Raw genomic sequence first — 24,219 nt, 5'->3', positions numbered from 1 at the left:
ATCAATAGCTTTCATTTTTCTTTGCCCTCTCATCAGGTTCTGTCGACTCTCCAGGATAATTCCAAAATAATCTTGAGTAGTAGTCCCCTGGGGCTGTCTCAGTCCAGGCCACCATCCTCTCCTGTCTAGGGTTCCAACAGCTTCCTGTCTGGTCTTCTTGCCTCCCTTCTTAATTCCCAACAATCCATTCTCCATACTTCAGCCAGAGTGATCTCCTTAAAACATAGGTCATGCCATTCCCCTGCTTAAAACCATTCGGTGGCTTTTCTCTGCACTTGAAATAGAATCTAGCTTCTATAACCCACGTCTTCCAATTTCCCCCTACCTATGGGCTCCAGCTTCACTGAGGGGCGTTTCCTCAAAGATATACCTCTTTACCACCCTGGGGCTTTCACCAGGGCTGTTCTGTTCCTCAGCCTAGAATGACTCCCCCTTTGGAGGGTGTGCTCCTTCAAGTCTCAGCTCACCCCATCTCCTCAGGTCTTCGCCCCATCCCCAATTGTCCTTCACCTCAGTACCTGTTTGCCTCATTGCACTTTATCACAACATGCCTTTTTGTTTTTACTTTTGGCTTCCTAACCCAATTTTTGGCATGCGGTAGGTTCTCAATGAATACTTATTGGCCAAATAAATAATTTACTTCTGAAGACTTGAAATGCTTTTGCAAAAATTTCTGTTCCTCCTTTCTCCCACCTCTGGCCCCCAGGAGCCATCTTGCAGAGACCAGAATTCCAACTTTAAAGTTCTCTGCTCCTGCTGTCCTCAGTAAGACTCACAGCCCCACAAAGAGATGGGCCCATGTAGGAAAGTATAGAGAAGCTCAAGAGAACACCAGCATTTCATCCTACTGTACATCCCACAATGGATTCATTTAAATGTAAGTATGTCATTATGATGTATTAAATGTAATATTTCATTAAAATGGAAATACTAATTTCTTTCTAGACAAGGAATATATTAGACCTAGGAGATAAATGAGTTTTGAGTGGGTTATTGGAATCCTGTGATGGGAAAGTCCAGGTAGGTGCCTCTGGGACCCTAGAGCTCCTTTTGGTCTATATCTCTTTCCCATAAGCCTGTGTATGGCTCCCCTCACACTCAGATCCAAGCCCTTATGAGGACCTGACTACTCTTGGACCACGATGACTCTCTCAGAGCAGTCCCAGGAAGCCAGGCCCAGCCACCAAGGGCCCAGGCCACAAGTCCTCTCCTGTGGCACAAAATCAGGGCAGCCCACCTAAACTCACAGGGAAGTTTTACAAGGCTGCTGGGCCCCCCGACACTATCCTTCCTCCATCAAGAACTTCCTCTTTCATTCTGCTGAAAACCATAACCAAATCGAAGGACCAAGCCCCTTTTCATATTTTCTTCCACAGGCATTTATCGCACTCTTTTTGCTTTCTCCAGGCAGTTTTCGTTTCTGGTCCTTGACCTCTGGCATCTCCATCAGCATTTCTCTTTGGGTTCTGTCTAGTTTAGGGTTCCTGGTTCCAGAAGCCATCTCTATCTGCTTGATGTCTCCTGCTGTTTTCTCCTCGAGAATGAAAATCACACAGGCAGGGCGCCTGGCTTAGCTCTCAGGGGCAGGGAAATTCCACACCTGAGCTCACCTGGCTGCCTTGTTCTCCCATTCCACAGCAAACACATTTGCAAATGCTTTCTGGTATGACTGAAAACAAGCCTGTGTTGCTTTGACTAGAATCAAAATGAAAGGAGTTTCTCCAAGTGCCAGTTCCCTAAAGAATATCCCCCTTCTTTTTTCCAAAATTGTAAAGTTAAACTTGTCCACAATTCGTTGAATTTTTCTGGGTGGTGGCAGCTCTGGCTAGGATTCTGCGAGCCCTGGCTCCCGAGGAAGGTAGAAGAGCACAAGGCAGGGGCCAGTGTACGGGACTCAGGACAGCACCACCACCCCCCACCCTCACCCCCGCCCTATCCCTAATAAATGAGTTGCTCTCTGCAGGTTGCAGACAGCGGCATCTATGAGTGGTGATCCAAGCCTGGGGATTCCGTGGAAAAGAGGATGCAGGAGATGGTAAGGAAATACAGATGCCCCAGAGAAGGGGCCTGCTAATAAGCTATGCAGACTCTTCTGTAACACAGCTCTCCCGGGCACTTTTCTGCAGCTAAAAAATAAATTTATATTTTACAATTATTTTTTAAGAATGTGACTTTCGGGGGCACCTGAATGACTCAGTTGGTTAAGCGTCTGACTCTTGATTTTGGCTCAGGTCATGGTCTCACGGTTCATGGGATTGAGCCCTGTGTCAGGCTCTGTGCTGAAAGCCTGAAGGCTGCTTGGGATTCTCTCTCTCCCTCTCTCTCTCTCTGCCACTCCCCTGCATGTGTGAACTCTCTCTCTCTCTCTCTCTCAAAATAAATAAACATAAAAAAAAAAAAAGAATGTGACTTTCAGACAAAGCCAAACATTTAATCACAGCACAATGGCTACGTATTTTCCAATCCTTTTCTGCTTCCATCTTACCAGAAAATAATAATAATAATAATGACAATAATAATAATAAAATACAGGCACCTTTGTGCAGAACTGTGTGCTCATCTGTAACCAATTCTGCTGAGAAGGCAGTCTGCCCCATTCTGCTATGAAGCCAAGTCCTCATCCAGGAGGCAGATTTGAATCCCCCCCCCCCCCCCATTCATCAGCATACACCTGAGAAGTTTAAGATTGAAGGAAGTCAAGCTTTGGTTCACTGTCCCAGGTCACAGGGCAGGGCTATTTCAGCCTCCCTCTCCGTTCCCGAGTCTCTCTGTGTGCCCTGCTAGGGGTGCTATGGCTCCTTCTCACCAGCCTTCTCACTGTTGTCACTGTGCTTGGCCTGTCGCCTCTGCTGCACCAGCTGCTTGTCCAGTTCCCGGAGCTGCTTCAGAAAGCCCCGGTTGGGTAGGACACAGCGGTTCTTGGCCACTTGTTGAATGGCGTCCACCAGGGTCATGTTCTTGTGAATCATCAGGTAGGCCAGGACCAGGGTTGCTGAACGGCTGCGGCCCATGACACAGTGAACCAGGATCTTACCTGAAATGCAGTGGGAAGAAGAGGTACCACACTATACTGGTAATCATTGCATTCTTCACCACCGTGTGCTCTTGGGGGGAGGGGGGGAACACAGATTTCCCTTAAGAATATCCTTGATGAAGCAATACAAATTAATTTTTATCAAATTTCAGCCTTTGGTTACACTTCTGCTTAATATTTTGCGTGATGAAATGGTATGTACACTTAAAGCACTTGGGCTGAGTGCCAAAGTAAGATGGTTATCTCAAGAACAAGCACATAGGAGGTAGAGTTGCAAGCTGAATTAGCCACTGTTTCATGAAACACTGTTTTTAGTTAAAAGAGCAAATGACAGAAAAACCATGATAATTCACACTTGGATATTTGGCAGACTTTGTCTCAGAAGTGAACAAAGTAGGGAGCCTGGCTGGCTCAGTTGGAAGAGCATGCAACTCTTGATCTCAGGGTTGTGAGTTTGAGCCCCACGTTGAGCGTACTGATTGCTCAAAAATAAAATCTTAAAAAAAAAAAAAAAGTGAACAAAATAGGCCTTTCATGTCAAAGGAAATAACCAATGGTGTTTGTTGCCAGTGAAAAAATTCAGGCTTTTGAGGAAAATAGAATTTTGGAAAACTTGTATCTATTACTGTGGGGTTGACAGTTTCCCAATACTTTTAGATTTTTCTGTTAAGATTGGTGGTGATATTAACAAATGTGTTCTTTTGATAACATACAATGAAAAGTGTCAACATTTGGAAGATCTACATAACTTAGTGAACCAATATTTTCCAAATGACCAATGTGGGATATTACAAAGTCATGCGTGAGCAAAAAAATCCATTCAAAGTGCAAGACAGACCAATGGATTTTCATATAACAGAGTACGTATGAAGTTTATGTATATGGTTTCCGATTGCAAGGCATCATAGCTAGCCTTTAAGAAACTATTACTTGACAAGTTTTGGTGTAGTATTAAAGAAAAATATCCATAATTACCAGAAAAGGCTATTAAAATATCCTTCCCTTCTCCATCTACATGTCTGAATGAAGCTGGATTTTCTTTATATACTTCAACCAAAACAACACCACCATGGCATCAGCTAGGCCTGGCTTCACAGTGTGAAGCAGCCTCTGCACCCTTCAGGTCTGCATTTGGTAGTGCTCTCGAGCTCACACAGTAGTACATCAATGTGCGTTATCTCATTTTATCCTTAACAGAAACTTCAAGGTTTCATTATCATCATTCCTGCCTCACAGATGGGAAACAGGCTCAGAGTGGTGAAATGACATGCCAGAGGTCACCCAAAAAGCAGGTGCCATGGCTAGAAATAGTTAAAAGCAACTTGTTACTGAGGCCCTTCTGTGTGCTAGCCGCTGGCCACTGTGCTCAGGGGACAGAGAAAGTAATGAGATTAGGCTCTCCGGCTGTCCCCACCAATGCCATCCCAGTGGCTGCCCTCTCCTGTGTTTGTGGGATAGGGGCAGCTTGAGCTATGTGACTTGTGACCCCAGTGATGTCTCTTCCTGAGTCTCAGGCCTGTGGCTCAGAAGGATGACCAAAAAGACACTTATGAACATCACTGAGCTTATGGAACATCAGGATATGAGAACAGCTTGTTGAAGAATACTTCTGAACAGACATGGCTCCCCCGTGTCCTTCTCACCGCCACCCCCTCACCTGTGCCAGGGGACCATGCCCAGGACCATGCCCAGGCAGAGTGAGAAATCCAAGAGGGCCTGACCATCAGGCACAGGATTCTCTCTCCCCTCCTCCCAGCTGGCAAGGCCTGCACATCTTGCCCATCAGGAAGAACTCCATGATGGCCTCTCCACACACACAGGGCTGGCACAGAAAGGTGCTTCATAAGGAACTGTTCATTTTGTCACAATTCATTTTCACGAATCTCCACAAGCTTACCAGGCGGCCCTGCAATCCCACCTGCCATGATGCTGAGCTACAAGAGTGTGACCGCACCACATTTCCCTTGGGCACATTTGCTAGAAAGGAAGGCAAGAAGCAGGGCCTGCTTCTTTTTTGCTGGGTCGGGTTTGGAGGAGGCTGGCCCTGGCTCTTGCATGGCATGGTTGTGCTCCTGGACTGGAATGTCTACCTCTGGCATTCTAATCCCCACAGACTGTTCCAGAGGCTGGCTGGCTTCTTGCCAGCTGTGCTGATAACTAAAGCGTTTCTTCCTCTCCTGGCAAAAAGGGTAATTCTTTCTGTCACGACTAAATGCTTGAAACAGACGAAAGCTGTAGTTCATTAAGTCTTTTGGGAGCCTGAAGTCTGTTAAGTGGGAGGAGGGGAGGGGAGAAAAATGGCAAAGGGAGATGGAGGGGGTTGGAAGAGAAAGGGGGAAGGGAGAGAAGGGCGTGCTCAGCTCCAGCAGAAGCTCCTGGAGCTGAATTTTGGTTTTACAAAAGCGGCGTGAATGCTCTCAGCCGTGTGAGCTTGGTAGGTAGGTCTTCCTCCCTTGGTAAAGGGCCTGTCTCAGCACCCTCCAGGCGCTGCTGTCTCTTTGCTCTGTGGCTCTGCTAAGCACCACCCTTTGGGGCCCAGCATTGGGTGGTAAGAAAGCTCTCAGAGGGTTCAGGAGACAAGGGCAAGGAGACCTGCACGGGGCCTGCTCCTGGCATGGCCCATACTGGAGAAACTAGGAGGCTCTCTGTTAGACACCAGCCAGAGTTAGGGCCCTAAGTGAAGGCAGCTTTGTCAGGGCACACATTTCCTAGATCAGTGGCTTTCACTTCTTTGTGTGCCCCCTGAAAACACAACACACAGTTCACAGTTTACGTGTACATAGCCCTACCTCGCCCCCAGATCATCCAAGTACATTTTTACATAGCTTACCATACTCGATCAGCACGACAGACTGATGATGAAATTATCATCTCCATTTTACAGAAGAGATAATGTGCAAAGAAGTGAGCGGCCCTGTTTGCACAGCTGGGAAGTGACAGAACCATGCATGATTTGAGACCAGGCTCCCTGACACCAGATTCAGAGCTCTGTGTGATATCACAAGTGTGTGTGTATCAGACAAAAGTTCCACAAGGTAATATGAACTTTTACTACGTGCAATGCATGCTGCTATATTCAATTATTGTCTAATCAATTCATTTTTTTTAAGGCAATGCTGGGTGCACTCACTAATCTCATTTTATGACACACCAATAGGTCACAATCTATGTTTGAGAAATGGTGATTTCAATTTAATAATTCCCCTTAGCCTTTACCAAAAGGTGAATTCCCACAGTCTTATAAAGAAAACCCACATCCAGAATCTCTGCTGCTCCCCAATTGCGTATTTTCAACTGGTGACCAAAAGATAGGCCTCTGTCACTCAAATCGTATATACAGGCCAAGCCTGTTACCCACCGACCCCACCAACCCCCACCCTCAACTCAACCCCACCCCTGCCAGCTGTGCCCTCTCATAAACAGCCTCCTTCCTTGGTTTTGGGGGATGCCCTTTGCCTGTCTCTTGCTCACTCACCTCCCTCAGCAGCCTGCAAAGGCAGCATTCATACTTCTCCCAAAACACTTCTGGGGGTGTGGAAGTCATCAGAAGAAGGGTCCATGTTGTGTTTTGAACTGCTGGGGGCCAGGCCTGTGTGTGCTGCAGTAGGGCAGGGGATCCTTAAAATACCCTGAATATCTTGTCTGGTTAAAGCTTGGAGGCACCAGAGGACCACGCTCCTGCTCAAAAGCAGACTCGCTTTGTTTATTCATACCTGCCTTAGCCATAATAGATTTTAAGATGCCTTCAGAAGCAGGCTGTGGACTGTTTAAGAAAAAGAAAGAAAGAACAAACAGAGAGTGGTGATACTAAAATCTGATCTTTAGAGCCTTACAGTATCTGCCCTGGGATTTCCTAGAAGATTTCATTAAATTAAGCCCACACTACTTCACCTTTGAGGATGCCATGGCAGGAGGAGTGTAGGCAGTCCAAATGGGGTTCCCATGGCAGTATTTTGTCAGTACTTCTTTCTCTGCTGAAGAATGACAAGTTGTTTCAGATGTCATAACCAGCAGGAGTGCCTCACCTTTCATGATTTTTGGTGACCTCTTATACAGTTAGGTCACCGAGTGCTCAAAATAAGAGCAAAGGACTCTCCTGAGAGGTCCGAATGACAGAAGGAATTCCCGCTGGCCTCTGATCAGCTCTGTGACCCTGGGCACATCACTTGGCTTCTCCAGGCCTCTGTTTCCCCAGCTCTTGGGGAAAAACACTGGACTAGATTATTTCTGAGATTTCCCAAGAGTGACTGCGGTTGCCTGGGGAGTTCTTTCGGAAGAGATGCGTCAGGGTAGGATAGGGGTGGGAGTGGGCCCCATGGGGCTCACTACAAGCCCTGGGCACAGCTCTACAGCACCACGAGAAAGGTTTTTTCAACAAGAATAAACAAGACTGGATGTGAGGGGCAGCAGTGAGAAACAGTGTACGCTTGGCTGAAACTAGCCAAGGAAGAACAGGAAAGACAAGAGAGGGGAGAGAGAGAGAGATGCCTTGCCTTTGGGCCAGACTGTCCATCAACACCTCTTACATCAAGAGTATAATAAGAAACATACGAGTGATCCTGGCTCTAAAATGCTACAGTAGTGTCCCCTAGATCTCCAATGAACGACTAGACACACCACATGGCATGAAGGCTGAGCACATGCCATCCCCACTGGATGGAGTCTATGACAATGTCATTGCTGGGCTAATGAGTATTTTTATTTTGTTACTCTGACTACTTAGCACAGGTTACAAACTGATAGTCACTGGATATCTTTTGTTTGGCCTTTGAAGTATTGTAAGAAGTTTTCAATTTGTTGCCAACACTTAAAAATTGGGCAATTTCACATTAAAATCCAGATTGGAAACTTTTCCTGAAAAATCAGATCTACCACATTTGCACTGATTCTCACAAGATGCTGCCTGAGACTGAATAGCAGCTGCCCCCTTTGGAAAATGTATGGGGCTCTCCACTTAGCTAAAAGCACCCTCTACCCACACTCCTCTGCTTTCCACACAGCTAGCTTCATTTTTTTTTTTTTTTTTTTTTTTTACATTCCCTGCCAGGCTCTGCAGAGTTCACATTTGATTTGAGCCCCAGACTTGAGGATATTCAATTGTGAAGGGCACTGAGAAGGGACCCCAGCCTCCCTCCTGGCAATGAGGTCATGTCCTGCTCGCTTCACTAGCCAACTATTCTAGTCCCACACTCCTGCCCACTGATTCTAATCCCTGCATGTTCTCTGATCTGGGCATATACTTTTCTCTCTTGACCCTTTCTTTGCTAGGTGCTTTTGACCATATGGTCCATTAGGACCCACACGGGCCTGACATTGCCACATCAATGCTCTGTGATCTGCCCAGGCCTAAGTATGACTTGAGAGCCCCATTCTTTCCTAATTTAGCAGGGGTGGGGGGTGGGGGGTGAAAGACTCTAAAATGTTGTGCCAGGAACTGAAAACAAGCTGTCATACGAGTCTATTGTACTAGTTCAAAGTTGGAATGTCTTTTTTCCTTTTGGGATTGGAAACTTTATTATTATGATGCACACATGCTAGTGTGGTTATGTGCTTCATGGTGCACAACCTCTCTTTATCAAACACATCTGAGAACCTGCTGTGCACCAGGTTCTCTGCTAAGTGTTCTATGTGGGTTACTCCTGATCCTCATTATAACCTTTCAGGGTAAATATTTTCATCACCAGATTGAGAAACCAAGGCTTAGAGAAATCACATTGTTAGTAAGTTGTGAATTTGATCCCCCCCCCCCCCCCCCGTCTTCTCTAAAGCCTGCCAGACCCCTTCCATTAAGAGAAAGTTTGAAGATACAGTAATGGCAAAAGAGTACATTAAACAGAAACTGAAGGATTGGGTTGTTGTAGCTTTTTGTTTTTTCTTGTCAAATATGTTTTCAGTTAACTTCAAATAATCTGAGGCAAATTTTACCTCATGTTGATGAGTCAGAGTCCAGTTGCTTTTTGATACTGCTTGGAAACCCAGAATGTGCATAATACAAAAGATGGTCCATAAATAGACTCATAAAAGCAAGACTTTGAAATGAAGCATCCTTTAATATAAGCACTTAGGCTCTGTAGGTTTTTCTTCTTTTCATTGTGACATTGCTTTCTGAACCAAAATAATGGCAAATCCTTGGTGCCTATGGCTACCTGTGGGGCCAGGACCACTTTGGGATGGCCATCAAGGTCTGGGACTTGGCCTGCGCCCAACCTGCAGATTGCAAATTCCTGAAGCAGGCCAGCTGGTCAGGCAGTGAGCCTCATAATCCCAGACTCTTGTGGCAAGAAAGGGTTTCAGTAGCTGGATATCCTGAATTATGTGATGGTCCTATAAAGGAGTATGACGCGTGTGTCTGAAATCAGAGCACAGAGGAGGGAGTTGAAGTCCCTCTGGCCTCTATAAAATGCCCTGAGTTACACCCTGCAGCAATAACTGCATATTATTTTACCCCCAATGCATACCTAAGCCATGCCTTTCTCTCTAAAATAGCCTTGTAGACTTAACCTGGATTAGACCAGCTAAAACTGTATTTTGAGTGCAAGGACTAGCACTGTGATTTTAAAAAATGGATAATTGGGGCACCTGAGTGGCTCAGTCAGTTGAGCAACCGAGTTTTGGTTTCAGCTCAGGCCATGATCTCCCAGTTCATGGAATCTGAGCTGAAATCAAGAGTCGGACACCTGACGGACTGAGCCACCCAGGCACCTCCACATGGTTTGTGGGATTGAGCCCCTGCACTGGAGTCTATGCTGACAGCTTAGAGACTCCTCGGGATTCTCTCTCCCCCTCACTCTTTGTCCTTTCCCTGCTCTCTCTCTCTCTCTCTCAAAATAAATAAATAAACTTAAAAAAAAAAAAAGAATGGATAATTAACCTTGGGAAACTTGGACACCATGAGTGCAAAACTCAGATTCTCAAATATATTTTGCCATATATAAAGGCTAGATTGTCAGCTTTCTATAGGAGGCCTAACTAGACGGAGTATGTGGGAAGGAGGGGATTGGCGGAGGCTGCCAGCTTGGTTGGTTGGCAGGAAAATCTGAAGTCTCTCCATAGATTCCCAGTCAAGTCAGCTTCCTGAAGGTTTTCTGGCATTGAAGCCCCTAGCTATTAGTCAGGTTTGGGCGCAGGCACAATTAGTGTCTGGGCTGTAGTCCCAGGTTTGAGGGCATCCAGACGTCCCTGCTGCTCCAAGGATTGCTGATGAGCCTTAGGGGATTGGGATTCAGGCCAAAGGCCTTTCCTCTGAACCCTCCCGATCCCGATTCCCCACAGAGGCGATCAAGGCCCAAACCCCACCAGCCGCATGCTCAGTGTGGTTCTTGTGTTCCTGGGCCTCAGACATTCCCAGCTTAATCACACACAACCCCCGCAGAACCGGCTTCAACAGTGTGCAGATCCCGCCTCCAGCCAAGGTGAGGGGCGGGGCTCGTGGGGCGGGGCTTCGTGGGGCGGGGCTTCGTGGGGCGGGGCTTCGTGGGGCGGGGCGGGGCCTCGGGCGGGTTTGTTGGGGTTGGACCACCAAGGGTCACAGGTCTCTTACTGTGGTCGTGGCTGAGCGCTGCGTCGATGAAAGCGGCCGCCGGGTAGAAGAAGACACTGAGGTCGAAGGTGGGCAGGTCGTCCGCCTCAACACCGTGGTATTCGATGGCCATGTCGCTGTAGTAGTCGGGCCCAGTGTCCACGTTCCAGCGGCCGTGGGCTGCATTCAGCACGTGCGTGAAGCCCGCCTTCTGCAGCCCGTAGCGGTCCAGTGCCGTAGCTCTGGGCACGAGCGGAGAGGCTGGTTGGCTAAGTGGTGTCGTAGCCTGGATCTAGGGTGAAACTCGGGGCCCGCCAATGGGTTTATGCCATCAGTTCCAAAATAAAACCTAGTCACTGCAGTGAAGGACTTCCCTGGTCCAAAACCCTGATTACTGACCCCTTGACCGCTTGTTTCTGGCTAGGCTGGTTCGAGAAGGGAGAGAGTGGAGGGTGGGGTAGGTGAGCTAATCGATTGTCCATTCATTCTTTCATCATTCACCATAAACAGAAGAGCTTAGTGCTAGACACTATGGTGGTTGCAGGAGTGCACTTGTTACCTGCCAACTCCCCTAGAAGACCGCCAGAATAATCTGTTCATCCAGCAAAGCTGAATGTAAGGGAGGGGGTCACCTTCACAGAGCCTCAGGAAACCCTTTAAAGCAGGTCACTCCTCTGAACCTTCCAGACGTTTATAGGGTTTGGTGGGCTGGGGCTGGAACGACTGATTTAAGATGGTGTTACAGTGCAAAGATTTTATTGAGATTGGGCAAAATTCTTGACATTGATGTTCACAGGGTTGGTGAACACGGTGCAGAACCCTTGCTTTGATAAGTGAATCATTGCCTAGTTTGGCAAAGCGTTTTTCTAAGGAGAGGTATTTGAGCTGTCTATTGTTTGAGTTGATTTCAGGAGCCAACAGTGAAGTTATTTTCTGATTTATAGCCTTACCTTTCTAGACAGGAATTTCCAGGAAGAAAGAATAAAGTCATGTTGAAGTAGGTGGCCTTGGAATATGCGGCAGAGGTAGGTTGTCAGAGGAACCAGGAGTTATTTCTGTCTAGAAGGGCCAAGGGAGGCTTTATGGGAGAGGGCTGTTTGAGTTTGTCTTACTACAAATGTTAACATGGTGATGGAGGGGAAGAGGGAAGCAAGGGCAGGGAATTAGCACTACTTACAGTGTGGAGGCTGGAGATAATGAAGCCCTTTTAGGAAATGCTTATTATTTCCTGCAGTCAGTCATTTATCACAAATAATGATTTAAAATCTATTGTGTGCCTGTCACTGTCCTGGGTGCCGATGGTGCAACAGTGAACAGGTTAGTCAAGGTCTCTCGGGACCTCACTCTCAGACACTGCACTCCCTTCTACCTCAAACCCACTATGACTGAAGGATGAAATAGCAAAAAAGTGGGGCAACTGGGTGGCTCAGTCTGTTGAGCATCCGACTTCGGCTCAGGTCATGATCTCACGATTTGTGGGTTCAAGCCCTGCATCAGGCTCTGTGCTGCCAGCTCAGAGTCTGGAGCCTGCTTCAGATTCTGTGTCTCCCTCTCTGCCCCTCCCCTGCTCATGCCCTGTCTCTCTCTGTCTCTCAAAAATAAATAAATGTTAAAAAAAATTTTTTTAAGTTCAGATGGCAGTAAAAGCTGTGCTGATGACTGTGGTCCTGCTTTATGTAAGGTGGTCAGGCAAGGCCTTGCCAGGAGGTAGTATTTGAGCTAAGAGTGAGGGATGAGAAGGAGTTAGGCAGGGGTAGAGTTGGAGGAAAAGTGTTTCATCCAGGCCTAGGGAACAGCAAGTGCCAAGAACAGAATGGAAACAAGCATGGCTGCAGTAGCAAGGGGGATAGTGGTACAAGAGGAAGTTGGAGACATAGGCAGGGGCTGGGTCATGGTAGACCTTGTAGGCCAAGGAAAGAGTTTGCATTTTACTCTAAGTGTGGTGGAACATCACATGCTACAGAGGGTTTAAGGAAGAGGTGAACATTGTTTACTTTTTTAAAGACCAGTCTGGGGATGTGTGGAGATGGATTGGAGAGGGGGAAAATGGAAGCAGGGAACTCTGTTGGAGACTGTTGCAGTTGTACAGCCAGGAGAGGAAGGTGGTTGGACCAAGGTGGGATCACAGCAGGGCTTGCTGAGGGACTGGGAGAGGGGCAGGGAGGAGGAGGCTGGTATGGCCAGAGCATAGGATGTGAAAGGAGAGGAGAGGAAAGTCTGGAGGAGTGTGAGGTTGGAACACGGAAGTGCTTGGATCTGTATTTGGGGCGGGGGGGGGGGGGCGGGTAGGGGCGGGGGTCAAGGAGAGTGGTTGAGGAGGGGTGATCCCAGCTAGAATTTAACAGCACAAAGAGCAGTCTACAGCTCAGGAAAGATGACAAGGGCCTGGAACCATAATAATAAGAGGCCAGAAGTGACATTTTGCTCCAGCTGAGGACTCATCTCAAGGTCACTGGTAAAAGGTAGACAGAAGGGACCATATTGGGTACCAACAGTGATCAATACCCTGGGCCAAGAGGAGCCTTGCAGCAGGAAACATGCCACGGCCCCTTGGCCAAGGGCCCCCCATCTGTTGCTGGTTTCCTGGAGCTTTTTCTTGGTCGTGAGAGGAACCATGATGGAGTCCAGTGTTTGGGAAAGAGAGATCCAAACACAGGCATCGAGCTTTTAAAAACATTTGCAAACAGCCCATTGGAATTGAGCTGTGGAATGGTGGAGAGTTCCACCAACCCCCTCAGCTAGACTTTGGTGCTGCCATCCTGACTATGGACTACATTCTGCTTTCAGTTTTTCCTCAGAAAGACCTGTTTTTCATTTTTCTTCTTGTCCCAAAGTATGCATACAACAAACGTTATGCTTTTGGGACATAGATCTGTGCTCAATTAATGCCTCCACTAATGCAGTCCATCTTGCTGAGCAGCAATCCACCTCACTTTGAGGTTGAGCTCAGTGGAAAAATTAAAATGAACTGTCCTTGACAGGAAGTTCCTACCCACCATAAAGACTGTTATCTCTGAGTTCAGCAGCTGGGTTTCAACATAATCAAATAGTAGTTTGAATAAATAGCAATTTGCACTTTGTCGCTTTTGGGGTCAAGGATCAGGGTAAATATGTGACAAGACTCGTTGCATGACACCTCCACAGTCAGACCACAGAGCTGGTTTTAGCTGTCCAAGGGAGAGAAAAGGGCTCCTGGGGAGGATCAGACCTGGTGGGTGTCTGAGGCCCACTGCAGGTTTTGGGGCGTCATATGGCTACGTGAGCCAGGAAGGGAGGCGGTGTCCTTACACACCACTCTGGGATTTCCCCCAGTTTCCTCATTCAGAGTCCTCCTCTCCTTTCCTCCTTATTTACTCAGAGTCGAGTTGAGAGCTCAGAAGAGTATCCATGGCAAAATGAGGATCTGCAAAGAGCAAGTCTTAGTAGTCTTGGTATATAGTGGCTGTGATGGAGGCAGATCCCCAATTGGTCCAAATGCCTGGCTCAGCAATTATTGGGAGTAGGATGGGTCAGAGGGTTCTCCCTAGCACTGTATTGTTGTTTTCTTAAATTTTAGGGCCATCTGCTTATGTATGTTATGTGGGGAAGAGACTAAGAAATATGCTTCTGCTTTGGAGAAAAGCTCAGGAGAAAAACAGACTTGCCAACTTACCTCTAGAATCTAGATGATGCAGGAGCCTTAGTTTCTGGTTGAGTTAAAAATCCTTATGTAAGCAATTTGTTTATTTAAGAAATTATGTCATAAAAATGTGTCATCTGATTACAAAAATAACACTTGCTCAGTGCAGATTATGAAAAACAGGGGCGCCTGGGTGGCTCAGTCAGTTAAGCATTCAACTTTGGCTCGGGTCATGATCTCACAGTTTGTGGGTTCGAGCCCTGTGTCGGGCTCTGCTCTGACAGCGTGGAGCCTGGAGCCTGGAGCCTGCTTCCTATTCTGTGTCTCCCTCTTTCTCTCTCTCTCTGCCCCTCCCTGCTCATGGTCTCTCTCTCTCTCTCTCTCTCTCTCTCTCTCTCAAAAATAAGTAAACATTAAAAATTTTTTTAAAAATATGAAAAACATATTCCTTCCCACATGCAAAAAAATCACCTGCATTTCTACCACCTAGAAATAAAGTCTCTTTGCTTTTTGATATAAGATTCCTCAGTTGCTTTTCTATGCATAGATTTAGATATTTTATATAGAGATTTGTTTGGGGGGTACAATACTACATGTAAGTTTCAAAACCTTTGACATGGTGATAAATTGTAAACATCTGCCTCTGTCGACATACAGCCTTCAATAGCGGCCTGCTGTTCCATTCTGTAGGGCAATCTCAATTTTACCTCACCAAGCCCCTACCTCTGGATATTTGTCTCCTCTCTCCCCCTCTTGCTCTTGCTCTCTCTCTATCTTTATCTCTTTCATGAAGAGGGAGTGGCAGGCATTATAAGAAACACTATAAATGAACAACTTTGCTTTATTTCTTTGGGCACATCTCTGATTATGTCCTTAGAAGAAATTTTAAGTAGAATTTTGGGGTCAATGGGTATGAGCATTTTTAACACATGTGCTGTGTTGCTAAATTACCCTCCTTAAAGCTTGCTCATTTTGCATTCTTTGCTAATTTCACTGGCAAAAAAAAAAAAAAGGAAGAAGAAGAGGAAAAGATATCTCATTTTCATTCATTGTAGCAATAAGGCTGGACATTTTATCACACATTTGTTGGACTCATGCAGTTTACTTTTGAAGAACATTGCCGTATCTCTGTTTCTGACCCAATTCTCTTTATCTCCTCTCACTGTGAACCTCTGGCCTGGCCCTGGATTCTTACTGCAGATTGGAGGGCCAGAGAAGTGACTCCCCTCTTGCATGGCCCAGTTTCCTCATTCGGAGTCCTCCCCTCCTTCCTCCTTATCTGGCCTGACCCAGCCTCCTTTCAGCTCCTCTGAAGTTCCTTCAGGAAGCTTGTTTCAACCCACTACCCTTGAGGAATGGCGAATAAGAGCACTCTTGGTGAAGCAGTCTCCTTGGGCAGCACTCCTGACATTCCACTTTTCCAGGCCTCTTGCCGCCCTGCTGATCCCCAGCGGAAATACCTCAGCATCCACCCCAAAGCCCATTCCGTCCCACTCCCCGGGGTGTATGCTCTGCCGCAGAGGGGAGGAGGGACATGCATGTATACATCTATTCAAGCCCTCCCTCAGCTCCCTTGTGGTGGGAAACCAGCTGCTCCCACATTGTCAGGATTCTACATTGGGCACTGAAGAAAGTCCAACAGTGACTGGGCGTTCTCCATATCCTTGTGTCTGTGAGGACCCACCTATTTCCTGCACCTGACTGTGGACTCTTGTTTGCCAATAGCCCGTATCCTGTACTCTGGCACCCTGTTCATTCTGGTGCATATGACACTTTGGTGTTCGCGTGTTATTTCATGGGCATGACCCTGATGGAGACCTTCTCCTTTGGAGTCTCGACCACACCTACTGCTTACAGGTGGATTTTAAAAGCAGGCATATTTCTAGCTTTTGATCTCCATCAATTCTCCATCAATTTCATCAATGAAAGTGAAATTCCCTGGCTTTCTAGTTTCTTGGGTGTTCTTGTTACTTGCTGACGATGAAACTGTTTGGTTTTGAGGCCCTTCAGAACACACAGGGCTGGCAGGTGCAGTTTATACACTTACACTGCTGCACGAGCTAAAACAACTGAACCTCTGGGACCTTCAGCTTTCTTTCTTTGTCAAACTGAACCAATTACACTGGCAGTACTTTTCCTTACAGGATTCTTGTAAATTGAATGATGCCATACTCGAGTTTCTTTGAAAGGTTAAAAGATAAATTTAAGAGAAGAAAGCAGTAGAAAGATGTACAGCAAAATGTTATCAGTGGCTATCTCTGGGTAAAGGGATTATAGAGAATTTTAATTTTCTTCTTTTTGTCTGTGTTTTGTAAATATCCGTGATGAGTAGGTCATATATTCACTTAACATGCAAGTGTTTACCATGATTTTTATTGATGTTTTCTTAGTTCTTGGGAGACACTGGCTATTCAAAGATATAAGGTGACTCCAGCATTTTTAATTCTTGTTAGATATCCCTTCATCATCTGCCCCAAGAAGGGAGGCTAAGAGGGGAAAGAGAATACTCGGAGGCTTGGATTTGAGAAGTGATATTGTATTAATAATTACACTAGGCATTTTGCTAACCATGAAAGTTGATGTTGCTTCAGGCCTTCACTGAGAAGCCCACTGGAAAAGCCCAGCCAGGTCTCCCCATTCACTTTGCCCATGACTGGTGCCCAGTTGTATCTAAGTCACCTTTGGTACTTGGAGGTTCAGAATCCAGGCTTTCCAACTCTTTCCACTAACATTCAGCACGTTAAATTGGCAACCGTGGCTGTTTTCACTGCATCCTAAACCACGGTCCACCCTGGAGAAGCAGGTCAAGTTTGAGCTCTGCTTGGTGCCTGAAGGCTGAGTTAATTCCTTCTTTTTGTGGGGAAAGGTTGCAGCTGTCCAGGTGTCCGGGAAGCCCTCTCAAAGGCTGAGGGCCAGCTAAGCTGACTGACTTGCTTTCTCCTCACTTTCCAGCCTCCTCAACTACAGGCCAGGCCTGGAGATGCCTCTGCTTTCAAGGCTGTTGGTCTGGTTGGGAGGAGAAAAGCAGAAAGGGCAAGATAGCAAGACCACTTGAAAGTGAGCTCAGGCTGAGTAGGGCTGACCACAGGGAGGAATCAGGCTTTAAGGGGAAGGGCAGCTGTCTGTTGATGACCTCGAAAGCCAGACCTTGGAGGCAACTATAGTTTTAATAAAAATGGAGAGCTGCTCAGCACCCCTGCCATTCAAGCAGCAGAGCAAGTTAGCGCCGTGGCGTTGGCTCACGGGGATGCTGACATCAGGAGGGAGAAGAGAGATTTCTCAATTTTCCTGTTCCAGCCAAGCCTATGGGAGGCTGTCCTGCCTGGGAATTTGCAATCACTTTGACAGTAACCAGGATATTTCCCCTCCTGCTGACTACAAGGGAAAAAAAGAAAAATGAAAAAAGATTTCTCTAAGCAAATGAAAAATGTGAATGAGATTAAAGAGAGAATATTTAAATTACAGAAACTCAGTGCTTTCAAGCATACTCAAGCACTTTTGAAGCACCCATTTAGGGACTGCTGATTGATAAGAGGCGATGAATTATTCTTATCTCATCATTGACGCAAGTCCCTGGCTCTCTGGAGGGCAACACTTGGTTAACCTAATTTGAATCTAATTTGAATGACTTAAAAGTAATAAAACAAGTATGTGCTTGAACCTAATGAAGCCTAATTTATTTAATAGCACATTTCTTAAGGAATTTTATTTTAGAGCTGGAAGAGACCTTTGAAATCATCCTTGTATTTTACAAATAAAGAAACTGAGTCCCAGAACAGTAAAATGTTTTGCCAAAGGCCACACATAATGACCACCAGCACGGGGGCTTGAACTCTGTGCCCTGAATCCCATTTGAGGCCTTTTGCCCTACTCCATCCATGCTGACCCTACAATTCCCACTTGTAGCAGATTCAGACCCCCTACCTAGCTGTGGGAAATGGGTGGGAAGAGGGTGGCTGTGCCTGGAGCCAGGATGACATTCTGGTGAAAATCTCTGATCATCGGCCCGTTTTCTTGTCCCAGTGCCTCCACTGATCCAGCACACTCGACACCACCCAGATCCTCACAGGGCTGCAGTGGTGGTGTCAACTCTGCCCTCCCCGGGCTGGTAAGCAATAGGGACTTCGAGTCATCAGGCACTCCACGTGGTGAATCCTCTCGGGATAATCTTGGATTGAGAAAATGCTGTAGAAGTTCTGAAATCCACAGGCCCATTGGGTTTTGGTGTGGCACTGCCTCCTTAGGCCTCAGGCCACCTGGGTTCCTGGAAGGCCAGGACAGTATCTGTGGGGGCAATTGAGGCACGAGCCTGAAAAAGCCCATTAGGAGGTAACTTCCTTGCAGCCTGAACTTGAGTTCATGATAGCATCTCATGGGAGAAATTTGACCAGGAGTGTTTCCCGTTTCAAGGCTGCCCTTAACACAGAAGGACCTTAATGGCAAAGCACAATGACAGTTCTTTATCTTTTACACTGTGAGCTGAGTTTCCAGAACCTGCCTGATCTGTAATAGTTCACACTTATTGGGTGTGCCACACACGGTGCTAAGTGGCATATGTATTAACTCATTGAATCCACATCTTATAGGTAAAGAAATTGAATCTCAGAAAGCATGAGGGACTTGCCCAAGGCCACATGGAGACCAGTGTTTGACTAGGCACTGTGGCTTCGGAGCAGATGCTCAGCCCTTCTGCCTCTCTCCATGAAGAAGCCCTTGAGGGAAGAGGAGGGAGAAAAAGTGACCTGCTTCTTTGGGCTAAGTCTGGTCCCCAGAGGGTCCCAGGCATCACCAGCTACCCCAGGACATCCATCCTCACTCCTGGATCCTAACCACCCTCACTTCCAGAGCCTTGATACTTACCTTTCAAAAATTGTAGGTGCTTTTAAGGAAAGGAAGAAAAAATCAAGCTAAATGCAACTTTCAAATTAAAACTGAGACTTTGTGCATGAGGAGCCAGCCGTGAGCTTTTTGCTGCTTTGGGCAACACCTACAGAGAGACCAAGAAACAAAGGCAACCTTGCCTGCTCTCAGCAGGGTTTTAACCTCCATGTGGCTGCATTGGCAGTGGAATTAATTGCTCTCTCAATAAGCATTTGTGAGTCTCATTAGCCTTGTAAGCTGGTGTCTAGGAGGGACCCTGAGCAGAGATGAGGACAAGCACCATGAAGCATCATGCCATGCTGACTTGTGCCCCCCGTCCCCACTGTGCACGCAGGTCACACACACTGACCGTGGAGCCTGCCTAGACTGTATATGTGTGTGTTTGTTGTGGGGCTCTACCAGGCAGAGCTGGAATGAATCGAAAAGGCAGTAACATTTTCTTGGTTGAAGGAACAAGGTTGCGGTCAGATGTCAAGGAGGCAAGCATATCTTACTGCATCACACCCTGTTGTCTGGCACTCTGTTAACTAGAACTTGACTGTTTTGCTCAGACACTCAGTGGCTTCCTGAAGAGAGTCGCTCAGTGGGCATTCAGTCTTCCACAAGCTGGCCCTGACCTACCTTCCCGTGTTTCTTTCTCACTAGGTAACAATAATGATAACATTTGTATTTGTCTTACAAAACGTTCTCATATTCCATATTTCTTTGAATCTTCATACTGATCATTTTTGGAGATGAGGGCATAGGCCCAGAAAGGTAAAAGGACCCGCCCAAAGCCACTACACCTGCAGTAGATTGTGGCTGTGGTCGATTATGCATTACCACTTGGAATATTTGACAGGTTACACTTTCCTGTCCTATTAACATGAGGGTTTGGCTTGAACTTGCTTTAGCCACTAAAACGTGGGCAAAAGTGGCATGTGTCACTTCTGAGTCAGCTCGTGACTTTCCATGGCCCTTCTCTCCAAGAAACTGGCAATATCCCAGATAGGGGCTGCTCCGTCAGCCTGGGTCCTGAGGCCTAGAGTGACGTGGATGTGGAGCAGTAAGAATTGGCCCCCCATGGACGTGGCATGTGCATGAGAAATAACCCTCTGCTGTGGTAAGCCACCAAGACGTTGGGGTCATCTGTTACTGCAGCACAGCTAAGTCTGAGCTGACCACATGGCGGTCAAACATAGCTCAGTTCTAGACACCCTGAAAGTGTACATCTACCACATCTATCCCTGGTGTTCTAGACACACCATCCTGCTTATTCTCACCTCCGTGCATTTCTTCATCTTGCTCCCTCTGCCCAGAACTCTGTTGAAATCCTACCCATCTTCCAGAGTCATGCTTGGAATTCACCTCTTCTGTGACACTTTCTCAGAATCATAATAGTACCAAACACTTAGTGGCATTTACTTACTATGTGCCAAGCACTTTACTTGTTTTAATTCATTTCATATTCACCCCACGGAATGAGCCCTATCTCTGTTGCCACATAAAGTGAAGAGAGGTAAAATAAGTTGTCCAAGATCACATAAGTGGTGGCTGGCAGAGCCAAGACTCGAACCCCACACTCCTTCTATTCCACTACCCCTTCTCCTTCTGTTCCCTGTTACATTTCTACACATCTCTTCTCCGTAGCTATAAAACAGCTTCTTTATCTGATTGACCACATTTCTTTTTCTTTTCTTTTTTTTTTTTAAGTGTTTTATTTATATTTGAGAGAGAGAGAGAGAGAGAGAGAGAGACAGAGTTCGAGCAGGGGAGGGGCAGAGAGGGAGGGAGACAGAATCCGAAGCAGGCTCCAGGCTCCCGAGCTGTCAGCACAGAGCCTGACGTGGCGCTTGAACCCGTGAACTGTGAGATCATGACCTGAGCCAGTCAGACGCTTAACTGACTGAGCCACCCAGGCACCCCTTTTCTTTTCTTTTTTTAAAGGTTTTAAGTAATCTATCACTTCTCGGCCTTTTGGCAAAGATCAAGTGACGATTTTAAATAATCTCTACACCCACATGCAGGGCTTGAACTCAGAACCCCGAGATCAAGAGTCACATGCCCCACCGTCTGAGCAAGCCAGGTGCCCCTTGACCACATTTTCTTGATCTGAGTTTAGGTATAAGTTATACCACTTACTGGTGGTATGACCTTGGGCTGGTCACTTAATTTCTCTGAGCCTCAGTTTCCTCTTTGTATTCCCCACAGCTCCTAGCAAGGTTCCCAGTAAATACTAACTGAGCAAATGGATAAACTTTCTGAGCCCTGGTTTGCCCATTTGTAGAATAAGAGTAATAATGGTACTTCCTTCATAGGAAGGCAGGTTGTTGAGTTTAAATGATGCCTAGCAACAGGGCACAACACACAGTAAGATATATACAATACGACAAGCTATTGTTATTAATTATTATAAGCTATAGGAAATGTAAATATAGTGTATCAAATACAGAGAAAAAACTTCTCACTATGCAGATTGAGGAAAGCTAGCTTTATGGCAGAAGTGACTTGAGTGCTTTTTGCAGAATGTATAGAATCTGGACACTGAAAGGAGGTAGGGGGCAGGGCATTTTAGGCAAAGAGAACGGCATAGATAAAGAGCCAGAGACAGTGTAGATCTTAAAATCGTAATCTCTCTTCCCTCAGGTATACCACTATTAGGGTCATATCTAAGGAAATAATCCTAAATATGAAAAGATTTTATGCATAAAGATGTCCATTGCAGCATTAATTATAAAAGTGAGAACATAGAAATAGTGATATGTCCAACAATAGGGAAGTGGTTAAATAAATGACCTTACATCCACCTGATATATTATTATCTGATAGATAATATTATATTATAATTAAAAGTATGAGAAATATGTCATAAGGGAAAAGTTTATGAATGATGCTATGTGGGGAAAAAAGATAAAATGAATAATCAATATGATTACAACTACATAAAAATAAGTTTTTTTTTTTTTTTCAACGTTTTTTTTTTTTTTATTTATTTGTGGGACAGAGAGAGACAGAGCATGAACGGGGGAGGGACAGAGAGAGAGGGAGACACAGAATCGGAAACAGGCTCCAGGCTCTGAGCCATCAGCCCAGAGCCTGACGCGGGGCTCGAACTCACAGACCGTGAGATCGTGACCTGGCTGAAGTCGGACGCTTAACCGACTGCGCCACCCAGGCGCCCCTAAAAATAAGTTTTAAAACCAAAATAATACACAAATTCCAGCTGGAAATCCTGTCCCTTGATTTCTTATCCTTAAGAGTAAGGAGTAGCTTCAGAGTAATGGGGTTTGGTGATTGCTCTGAGAAATTTAAGTTTTCTTCCTTACATTAATCACTACTTTATTATTAGAGCTAACCTTTATTGAGTGCTCACTACGTACTAGGCACTGCACAGATACTTTACATAATTATCTCACTTAATCCATACAACCCAATGAGGAAGATTCTCTTGTTAACCTACTACAAATAGAGAAATTAAGACATATATTTATACAATAAACATATATTACTTTTATAATAGGAAAACCATATATTTACTGAATTTAATATTTTATAATTAAAAGATAAGAGATTCAGATCCTCGCCCCCCCCCCCCCATTTTGCTACTTCAATGATAAAATACACATTGTTGTGCATATTTCCTTACATATTGATACTATTATTTCTAGAAATCACATTTCTTAAAGTGATATTTGGGGTCAAAATGTATGTGTACCTTTTTAAATTTTGAGCTAATTTTGGAGTTAATCTTAGGGAAGTTGCAAAACCAGTACAGAGATTGTTTGGCAATAAAAAAGAATAAAATACTCGTCCATGCTATAACTTGGATGAACCTTGAAAACATTATGCTAAGTGAAAGAAACCAGACACAAAAAGTCATATATTATGATTCCATTTATATAGGAAATGCCCAGAAAAGGTAAATCTATAGAAACAGAAAGCAGATGGGTGGTTGCCTAAGACTGAAAAGATGGAGAATGGACAGTTTTCAGGTGGTTTCCTTTGGAGGAGATGAAAATGCTTTGAAATGAGTGGTGCTGGTTGTACAACTTTTTAACTATAATAAAAAAAAAATCACTGAATCTGCACTTTAAAAGGGTGATTTTATGGAATGTGAGCTATATCTGAATTAAGCTGTTATTTAAAAAAAAGAAAACAGGGGTGCCTGGCTGGCTCAGTTGATTAAGTGTCCAACTTTGGCTCAGGTCATTATCTCATGGCTTTGTTGGTTCGAGCCCCGCATCAGGCTCTATGCTGACAGTGTGGGGTCTGCTTAGGATTCTCTGTCTCCTTCTGTCTGTGACCCTCCTCTACTCCCTCTCTCTCTCTATCTCTCTCAAAAATAAACTTTTAAAAAATTTAAAAAAAAAAAAAAACAGTACAGAGAGTCCCATAAACCCCTCACTGATGTTCCCCTAATGTTCACAACTGGGAAACGATTGGATAAATCAGAGTACAGCTCTCCTATGAGACAGTAAAAGTACCCATAGCATGATTCCTTTTTTTCTCCTAAAAAATTATTTGAAAGAAGCAAAAACCCTTTATATGTGTGTGTGTGTTACCTTACATTTGCAGCAGCACACATAAAGTAGTGGGAGTATGAAAGTGAGCTTAATACTGGTTACTTGGTGGCAGAATTAAGGCGGACAGAGGGAGATTAGCAGTTTGTTTTTATAACCCTCTATTTAGTTTAATTTAGTATAAAAAGACATGTAATTTTTCTAACTTTTTCAATTTAGAAATATTAAGGAGGGGCACCTGAGTGGCTCAGTGGGTTAAGCATCTGACTTCAGCTCAGGTCATGACCTCGTGGTTCGTGAGCTCAAGGCCCACCTGGGCTCTCTGCTGTCAGCATGGAGCCAGCTTTGGATCCTCTGTCTCCCTCTCACTGTCCCTCCCCCACTCGTGCATGCAATCCCTCTCTCTTAAAAATAAACAAACATTGAAAACACTTTTAAATATTAAGGGGAAAAAAAGGCAAGGGATGCTGCCCCTGGATTTCCCATGACTAGGCAGTCATCTCCAGGTTTTATGCAGCATGGTGTTTATTAACATCACACACGCAGGGGTCCTACACCATCAGCTCCTGGGAGAGATGGAACCTGAGCAGGAATCCTGGGGAATAGATGGAGGAGTAGGAGTACTGGTTAAGATAAAAGCTTCTGGGTTAGTCAGAACTGCGTTTGA

The 24,219-nt window shown here is 45.5% G+C and overlaps 1 protein-coding gene across 3 annotated transcripts in view; it reads right to left on the bottom strand.

Annotated features, from left to right (window-relative positions):
* Window positions 1–2,410: 2,410 nt before the first annotated feature.
* Window positions 2,411–24,219, bottom strand: part of DUSP29 (dual specificity phosphatase 29) — a 35,628-nt gene continuing 13,819 nt past the window's right edge. For all 3 annotated transcript variants that reach the window (XM_060642405.3, XM_060642406.3, XM_060642407.3), the window contains 2 exons: window positions 10,575–10,795; window positions 2,411–3,034 (listed from right to left, as the gene is read on the bottom strand). In XM_060642405.3, the coding sequence (XP_060498388.2) occupies window positions 2,790–3,034; window positions 10,575–10,795 (466 nt within the window). In that variant the 3' untranslated portion in view covers window positions 2,411–2,789. The remainder of the gene's footprint in view (window positions 3,035–10,574; window positions 10,796–24,219) is intronic.

Source organism: Panthera onca, chromosome D2 (genome assembly GCF_046562875.1).
Source record: "Panthera onca isolate mPanOnc1 chromosome D2, mPanOnc1 haplotype 2, whole genome shotgun sequence".
Lineage (NCBI taxonomy): Eukaryota > Metazoa > Chordata > Mammalia > Carnivora > Felidae > Panthera > Panthera onca.
Note: the sequence above shows the minus strand (reverse complement) of the source record. Positions and strands in the feature narration are given on the sequence as shown.